At 41.2% G+C, this 9624-nt stretch overlaps 1 protein-coding gene across 1 annotated transcript in view; it reads left to right on the top strand.

The window, feature by feature from the left end:
* Positions 1 to 655: 655 nt before the first annotated feature.
* Positions 656 to 9624, top strand: part of DNAH11 (dynein axonemal heavy chain 11) — a 371689-nt gene continuing 362720 nt past the window's right edge. Inside the window, exons 1-2 of the mRNA XM_031935967.1 lie at positions 656 to 760; positions 1380 to 1523. Coding sequence (XP_031791827.1) covers positions 656 to 760; positions 1380 to 1523 — 249 coding nt within the window. The remainder of the gene's footprint in view (positions 761 to 1379; positions 1524 to 9624) is intronic.

Here is a 9624-nt window from a genome sequence, read left to right as displayed (position 1 = left end):
ACCCAACAAAACTACCCAGGGGAGACAGCCCAGTCGGGCTCCTTTGCATTCCCGCGGGGCGCTCACTCGGGCACTTTAACAAACTTGGCTTGAAGTCCCCATCCTGAGGCCCGCAGAACTCCCCACGTGCACCCACTCTGCAGTTCAGCAGCTTCAGGTTAGTTTCCTAGGTCAGCTGTTTGTATCTGACGGAGAATCCCCCGTTGAGCCTGTTCGACCAGGATAATGCAAGAAAACCAGAGCTTTCTTTAGCTGCTTGGGTGTTGGGCGCAACGTGGGATTTCTGTGCCAAAAAACTTGCGTTTCAGTTGCTCTTGGGTCTCCCTGGAGTCACGTCCTTTAAAAAAGGTGGTGTTTGGCAGAGCGCATATAACTTGTGACGTATTTTGACTACGTGCCAACCACACTTCACCCCAGGGAAAAACAAGGAGTCCTTAAGGAATGCCCATGCAGTCTTCGCACACATGGGTGTTTACTGACCATTTAGGGGGAGCAGTTCCCTCCTTCCTTCCTCTCTTTTTCTTCCTTTTTCTTTTTGAATTTAGATTACTTGTCCACTAAAAGGTTAACATATCACCTAACGTACAGCACTTGTATTTAGTATTTTTCAAGTATGGTGAGTTCGGAGCAAGATTTACAATTTTTAAATAGCGCCATGCTCAGTTTAACATGTTATATCGTTTTTATCACTAGCTGTGGTCATTATAATAGTTGGGAAATAGGATCTCAGAGAAGAGAGAAACAGGAAGGCTGCCTTAGGGTATTGTGAATTTTGAATTCTTTTGTTTTAGTACTCTTCTAATTGCAATTTAAAAAAAAAAATAAGTTTGTCAGTAGATAAGACGATAGAACACTTAACTCTAGTATTACCTAAGTTAAATAGTTATAATGTTCAATAAAATGACTCAGTAGTTGTGGAAATGTTACCATGTTTTGTTTATACATTTCTATTCTTTGATAGAAATACAAATGAACCTCTTGTGCCTTGTCTTTATCTCAGTTTGGCGTATTTCCAAACCAGAGAAGATTATAAAAACCCATTAGGATTGAAACATTCTACATGCCTACATGCTCCTTGTTTTTAGTTACAGGATTTTTTTTTTATATAATGATCTGGTATAATTGACATGCCTTTAAAAAGGTGATATTTCCACACCAGTAATGCTGTGGAATTAGCATTATAAAAGAATGAAGAAAACTGTATACTCTCTGCATAATAGGGAAGAGCGGTAGAAGGACCTTGTTCATAGAGCAGGCAAAGACACCAGGTTTTGTTTCTTCTGCTAGCAGTACAGCTACAAGTTGGATATAGTAAATCCTGTTCGTTAACAAGAAAACGACACAGTGAACTAGAACTAATTATCCTGCTCTTGTTTTAGATTCCAAGAGATGCAAACCATAAACTTGTTTTTATTTCCAAGAAGATTACTGAAAGCATTGGAGTGAATGACTTTTCTCAAGTGGTTTTATTTGGAGGGTTACCTGCATTGTCTCTTGGACATGTATCTGCTTTCCTCGATGAGGTACTGTACTGGTCTGTCTTTAATATTTAAAGCTTTCACTTATCTCTGTGACATTTGGAATTATTTAGGACAACTCTTATAATTAAAAGAAGAGCTAGGATGGGGAGCAGAAGGGCAGGGGATGGGGAGGGGAAGGGCAGGGGATGGGGAGGGTGCGGGGAAAGCTTGTAGAAGCCAGGAGTCTCTAGCCAGGTGAATGGAGTCATAACGTCTACACTGTTCCTGAAAGGAGCTCATCCTTACGGATGCTAATATTCAATAGGTGGCAGTTGCAGGGATCATTCTCCCCCTTTCTTCCTTCCAAGATAATAGAAGCAAATAAAAAACATTGAATAGGCTCTTGCACCTTAGCAGTAGGTTTTAAACTTCACATTCAGAGTAGAGACAAATTTATACTTTGAAAAATGAGTATTATCAGTTCTTTTTTATACCTGTTAGAAACTAACAGTTAAAGACTAAGTTTCGCTCATGGCAGATAATGGGAAAAGGTGATGAAAGTATTAGAAATAGTTCTTAAAATTTCTTTTTCTCCTCTTAAATTAGAGAAATACTCTTCAACCAATGTTACTGACACTTTAATGTGCATAAGAACGGCCTGGGGATTTTGTGGAAGAGGCTAGTTCATTCAGTCTAGAGTGGAGCCCGAGGTTCTGCATTTCTAACCTGATGCTGATGCTGTTTGTTTGTGGACTAGCTTTGAAGAGCAACTACCGAATAACCAGGTTCCATGGAACTAGAATCTCAGCTCTCAAACTTTGCTGAACATTAGAATCACCTGGGGGAGCTTTTAACACAATGCCCCGGGTCACCCCTCACCAATTAATGTAGAACGTCCTGAATGGGAGCCAGGTGGCAGCAGTTGTTTAAGATCCCCAGGTGATTCTAATGTACAGTGAGCTTTGGGAACTGCTGGGTTAGATATCTGTCTACCAGGCCAATTTCTAAATCAGACCTCTTTAATCAGTGTAGTCCTGCCAAGGCCGGTATTTAAGGTAGGAAAAATTGCTGACATATTTATTACTAGTTATTTAGCAGTCTCTCATGATCACACCTCTTCTACTTTTTGAGAGTCTTCTGTCTTTTTCAAGGGAGGTGTTTTCCTGCTGGACTAACCAAAGTCTCTCACCCCTAACTTCCGTACCCTGCCTGGGTTTCCCTTTGCTCCTGTTGAATTTAATTGAGTTTAACTGATTTCAGGGAGGTGCTAGGAAGACAGTCTTTTAACTTCAGTGCCAGGAACAATTTTTGGTATGCAACAAGTGCTCAGATTTTAATTGAACTGAATCTGATGACTTCGGTTCAGTATGTGAATCCAGACCACTATCAACTGGAACTTGGAGGGGCAGGGTTACATTATGAGATTCTTGCTCTACTATCTGTGTCTGGCAGCAGAAGATAAAAGCATTTTCCAACTTTCTCTACTCTTTTTCTCAGTACCAGGATCTGCATAACATTCTGAAAAAGGTATGCCTGCCCCTCAACATTATGATTTGTTTCCATATGTTATTATTTGTCACCGGATTGTATTATATAATTATACTTAGCAAAAGTATTTAAAATGTCATATGGTTATTTCTTTATGTATCACGCTGGCCCACATTTCAAAAGAAACAATAATTGTGAATGCTTACCAAGGCATAAAGGAAAGATCATTTGGTTCTTCTCAGTCAATATCTGGGCCCCATCCTTGGAAATTCCAATTTAAAAAATCTAGAGGGGCCCAGGCTCCTGTATTTTGAAAGTGTTTCCTCAGTAATTGTATTGAATGGTTTAAGAACCGTCATAAAGGGAAACCCCACAGTTTAAAAAAAGAAACAGAAGGTAAGTAAAGAGATCCACAGCAAAGGCACATTTGCTCCTTTATCTACAGGTGTGTATGTGCTTGGTGAACCTTACTTTGGTAAGGTAAGAGAAAGTTTATTTTTCTTACAAATGCAAAAACTACACAAACTTACAACTAAAATAAGACAAAACCTCTAATTAATTGACTTACTTTGTATATATTTGATAAAATTTATTGTAATTAATAAGTACATCCCAGATCTATTTGTTTTAAATGATATTTCTAGAGATACTTTAGCTGTTTGAGTTACTAATTGCTTTCCAGAGCATGTGGCTCAGAATTTCCTCATGTTTTATCTACAGCTCATGATACAAACATTAAGTTTTAAAAGAAGTTGGCTTTGTCATAGAATAATGTGAGAAACACATTTATCCTTCCAAACCCAAAGGGTGGACTCGGAGGCAGGCAGAACAGCAGAAGCAAGAATTTTAATGGCGGTCTTGCAAGATCGGGTGTTTGGTAGGCAGGCACACCCGGGGCAGTTACAGCAGGTAATTTATCTCCTAGCACATAAGCCCCTCTCCCAGTTCCTCACTGGTTGAGTACTATGGGGTTATAATCTTCCTGGACATTGCCTAAGTTTCATTATGCCCCTTGTAAGTTTATACCCTGGCCCTCTTCCTCGCTTATGTTTTGATTTCCCAATAACGAAACTTTCCCAATCGATTTCCCAATTGATTTCCCAATAACGAAACTATCATGGCTTGAAAACGGACCATTTAAAATGTTTTCTCACAAATTTCCTCCTCTTTTCTATTTACTTTCTTTGGCTTTATTTTTATCCAAACCCTTTTGGTTCTTGAATCACTCTAGAAGTTGTTTACTTTTTTCTTTATAGGGGAGCAAGTTTAATTTGGTTTCTAATAGGACAGGTTATTTTGCTAGTAAGTTATGCACATTTGTTTATTAATAGCTATTTTAATTTTTGTGCTAGTCGCCTTACACAGGGGGAATACAACATCCTACTGCTGTTAAGACTCCTGCCCCATTTATGAGAGATGTAGGGATTGAACCTATTATACCTTTTCATATTTTAAAACAACCTTCTACCCAACCCATTAATGGGTTATTAATTTCGCATTTTTTGCTAGTTTGTTGGCTAGGGTTGTTCTTGTAAAGCTTTTGTGATGGTGCCATCTGGGACGGTATTCTTGGGAATGAAAATACAACACTTCCCACCCAGCATAACACATACACCCCCTTTTTCTGCTGGTATGTCTAGTGCAAGATTGTTTTCTCAGGCTATTTAGCTGGTGGCATTTAACTGGCTAGCTACCCCTTTGAGGGCGTCCTGAGTATAATTGATGAATTTTTGTTGAATATAATAGATATAGTTAATTTAATCCATATTTTTATTAATAGTTGACCACCGAAAGAGTGCTAACTTAAACCCAGAGCCCTTTGGTTTTGGGCCTTAAATGTATTAGGCACCCCCCCTTGGGACTCCTGCTGAGTTAACATATATATTGGGATTAAAAGAATTTGTCAAATATCTCCAGTTTTGGTGGCCATGTGTATTTTTGGGTATCTTAGGAAATGCCAGAGTGAAGGCAATTGGACTAAAGTACAAGTCCTGATCCAACTGGAGGGTAAGAGTTTACAGAGGTTCCCTTTCCCACAAAACCACCAGACATTAGCCTGGGCCATATGGATACCTGGGTAATTGCCATTGCTTGACTCACTTGTGATGTTTAAGAAGTGGGTACAATTGAGAGTTCTCCCATGGGCTTATGAACTTTGCCCCCTGCCTAGAGAGGCAAGAGGAGTGGTTCATGTTCCCTTTGGAGAACGAGGGAATTGCTCTGGGATCTGACCTCTGCAATGCGGGAAAGAGCAATGACAGACTTTTTTCTTTTTGAAACAGAGTTTTGCTCTTGTTGCCCAGGCTGGAGTGCAGTGGCACAGTCTTGGCTCACTGCAATCTCTGACTTCTGGGTTCAAGCAATTCTCCTGCCTCAATCTCCTGAGTAGCTGGGATTACAGGCACTCGCCACTGTGCCTGGCTAATTCTTTGTATTTTTAGTAGAGACGGGGTTTCACCATGTTGGCCAGGCTGGTCTTGACCTCAGTTGATCCACTCACCTTGGCCTCCCAAAGTGCTGGGAATACAGGTGTGAGCCACCGTGCCTGGCCAATGACAGACTTTTATAAGTCTCATTTCCCCATGCATCCTTGTCCTGGTATAGAGCCAACACACGGTGCATTTCTTTAAGATTGGTATTCCATCCTGGAGGAAACAGAACCACCTGTGCCTGAAGTTGTTCTACCACACACGCATAACAGCTACTCTTGTTGAGGGCTTGTACCGAAAATTTGACCCAGGCATTCATATTTCTGTACCCTGTCTCGATTTCTAAGATCTGCCTTAATTCTTTTACCTTAATTATTTTTACCCTTTTAGGGTCATTATTTGGTGAACTAAAGTGTTTATTAGGGTTTGATGTTGCAGTAGTCCCAGGCAAATGGCAGGTTGAGTTTTGTGTTAGTTTGAGAACAAATTGCCGTAGGGGTTTTTCCCTGTAATATTTGCCCCAATCCATATAACCGAGATGCTACTTTTGGTGCTTGGTTTAGAATAGCTGGATTATCAATGGTGATGAGTATAGGATTGCATTTTAAATTCTGGCAGTTATTTGATGAGGAGCCCTTGGACAGATGTAATTTATTCTTTAAGAGTTTCCAGGTTGGAGTTACCCACCCCACGTTTACTATCCGACCCTGAAATTGGGTAGTCCACCATATATTATCCCAGCTGGGGCAGGGTGATACTCTACTGTAACCTGTATTTGTTTCAGGGCAAAGATATTTATCCACCTGAGAGAACGGTTTCTGATTTTCCACATTCCCACAAGGTAAAACCTGGCAGGCATTAAATCTTATAGTCTGGGGTGCTACTGTCTTGGTTACGTTAGTTAGCAACCTGATTGGGTAGGGAGGAGTCCCCTGCCAGTTGCCGTTTTGACCTGCTCTTTGTATAGTAGCCCATCCCAGCCATATTAACTTCCAAAATGGGGCCAGCCCATGTTTTCTTTTTAGGTTTTTCTCAGAGTTAACTTTAAGGGTTCCTTACGTGACCTGTGCACTTTCCACTGATCTTTTTTTTTCTCCCTTCCTTTTTTTTTTTTTTTTTTTAAAACCAATCTCTTGACTTGAGTATAGTGAGTTCACCCCAGTTTAGCTGTTTGCACAGCCAGCTCAGTGGTCAGGAGCACTTAACAGGGACCTTTCAAGTTTAGGTGGAGCTTGTCTTCTTTCCAAGTCTTGATCAGCACCAAGTTGCCAGGCTGGAAGTGGTGAGCCATGAACTCAAGAGGTGAAGTTTGAGTCAGAAGTCCTCTTAACCTAAGGGATACTAGGGTGGAGTATATGGCCAGTATATAATTTCTTAAGAATTGATCCTTCGTTTCCATAGTAGGGAGATCTCTAGCTGTGCCCAAATACAGGATCTCATATAATAACTTGTAGAGGGACAATTCCAAGTCTTTTCTTGGGGCTGTTCTAATCCTAAGGAGTGCTATTGGGAGACATTTGGTCCAAGGCATTTTAGTTTTCAAGATTAGTTTGGTGATATGCTTTATGAGAGTTTGATTCATTCTTTCTACCTTTCCAGAGGAAGGGAGATGCCAAGGGGTGTGATAATCCCATTTAATTCGAAAACCTTCCATAAGTCCCCTTAACACCCTTGAGGTAAAGTGGCTCCCATTATCAGAATTAATATTTTCCATGAGGCCAAATCTAGGTGCAACCTGTTTTAATATTATTTTGACCTCATTCCCAGTGGTGACTGTGGAAGGGGAAAGGCTTCCACCCAGCCAGAAAGGTGATTTGTGATTACTAGTAAATTATTTAGTCTTTCTACTTTGGACTTGAATGCTTTCAAATAATCTTAGTCTGGGAGGTCTTTCTCCCGTGGCCTGTTTTCTAATCACCTTTTTGTTTGTCTTTTGACAAGTTACACTACTTCCACATACTTAGCGAGGATATAAATCCCTATACACCCATAATTCCTAAGTGTTGCATCACACAGTGCCTGGGCTCCCCAAAGACTCCCTTTGTGTAATATAGATATTAGTTTTCTCATGGAGTTTACTTATTTCTCTCCCATCAAGAAGTACCCATTTGACGTCTTCAGTTTGACCCCTATCCTGTCTAATTCTTCCTTCTTCTCTCTGGTAAACTGGGGCCTTAATACTACCTTAGGGATGTCTGGGATCAGACTAAATAGTCTTCTAATTTCTTCCTCCAGGGAGGCTTGCTCAGCAGTGCCGTCTGCAAGCTTGTTTCCTGTAGCTTCTATGGTGTTCCCTTTCTGATGACCATTTACATGTACTATGGTTACCTCTGCTGGAAGCAGGAGGCTTTCTAAAACCTGTTTGACCAATTCCCCATGTACCAATTCTTTTCCCGTGCTATTTATTAGGCCATACTCTGTCCAGATTTTTCCAAAAGTGTGTACCATCCCACAGGCATATTTAGAATCAGTATATACAGTGCCTTCTTGGGCTTTAAGGAGCTTTAGGGCCTGGTTAAGACCACATAATTCACAGGTTTGGGCTGAGCACCCATTAGGTAATCTACATTTCTCACACGAGGAGTGTTTATTCCCATCAATGACAGCATGGCCATTATGTCTCTTGCCATCTATCACTCAGGATGAACTATCCACAAACAGCCTTATCCCATCATGTAGTGGAGCTTCCCTAAGGTTTGGTCTAACTTTTGTTTGGTATTCTATGATATCTAAGCAGTTCTGTCTGATGTCTTTTTCTCCTCTCCTTTCCATAGGAAACCAGCTGGATTTCGGCAAATATTTGTTATGAGCAAATCATTTTTTTTAAACTACTATGGCTTCATATTTTAGAGTCTGAAAATGTGTTCAAACTGTCTCCCGGCTTTTGATTTAATATATTCCTGACTTGGTGTGGGTTGCTTACTGTTAGGGCGCCACCGAAGGTTAACTTTCCACTCTCCTAGCAGCAGGGCGGTGGCAGCACTGCTTACACACATTCCGGCGGCCCCTGAGAGACAGGATCAAGAAGCCTGGAGACAAAAGCAACAGGTTCCCTCTTCTCTCTTCAGGTTTCGGTGAGCACCCCAGGGGCCATGCCCTGGTCCATTGTTACAAACAGATGGAATGGTTTCTCTAAAAATGGAAGGGCCAGGACCAGGGCAGTAATGAAGGCCTGCTTTAGCTTTTTTACTGCCTGAATTTCCTTTGGGACCATTGCAAGGGATCGGGTTTCTCTTCTAGTAACTTGAGATAGAGTCTTTTTTGAGCATATGAGTTAATTTATTAACTACAGTAGCCAGTTAAACTTAAAAACTTTTGGAGTTCTCTCTGTCTTAGGCAAAGGCAGACAGACCCATTATTGCCGATATTCTTTCTAGGTTTAGTCTTCACTTCCCTTTACTAATTAGGTGTCCTAAATATTTAACTTCTTTTTCTACAAACTGCAATTTGTTCTTAGAGACTTGCAATCCCCATTCGTCTAGGAAATTAAGTAGGCTTATGGTGGTTTCTGATACCTTGGCCCTCTTCTCCCCAGAAATTAAAAGATTTTCTACATAATGTAACAACTGGGTTCCCCTGGAGGGTTGGAATTTCTCCAGGACCTTTTCTAAGATTTGACCAAATACGTTTGGGGCTTCCATGAAACCTTGTGGCAGCAGGCCGGGCGCGGTGGCTCGTGCCTATAATCCCAGCACTTCGGGAGGCCAAGGTGGGTGGATAACGAGGTCAGGAGATCGAGACCATCCTGGCTAACATGGTGAAACCCCGTCTCTACTAAAAAAAAAATACAAAAATTAGCCAGGGGTGGTGGTGGGCACCTGTAGTCCCAGCTACTCAGGAGGCTGAGGCAGGAGAATGGCATGAACTCGGGGGGCAGAGCTTGCAGTGAGCTGAGATCGCACCACTGTACTCCAGCCTGGGTGACAGAGTGAGACTCAAAAAAAAACCAAAAAAACAAAAAAACAAAAAAAACCTTGTGGCAGCACAGTCCAGCAGTATCATTATTTTCTCTCAGTTATAGGATTTTCCTATTTAAAGGCAAAGAGGTCTCTACTCCTAAAGTCTAGAGACATGCCCAGAATACATCTTTTAGATCCACCGCACTGAACCACTTGTGTTCATAGGATATCTTACTGAGGAGGGTGTAGGGGTTAGGCACCACAGGGTGGTGGGTCTGGACAGTCTGATACATAGCCCTTAGATCTTGCATCAATCTCAACGACCCATTAAACAGAGAACTGGAGTAT

Source organism: Piliocolobus tephrosceles, chromosome 8 (assembly GCF_002776525.5).
Source record: "Piliocolobus tephrosceles isolate RC106 chromosome 8, ASM277652v3, whole genome shotgun sequence".
NCBI classification, from domain to species: Eukaryota; Metazoa; Chordata; class Mammalia; order Primates; family Cercopithecidae; genus Piliocolobus; species Piliocolobus tephrosceles.
Note: the sequence above shows the minus strand (reverse complement) of the source record. Positions and strands in the feature narration are given on the sequence as shown.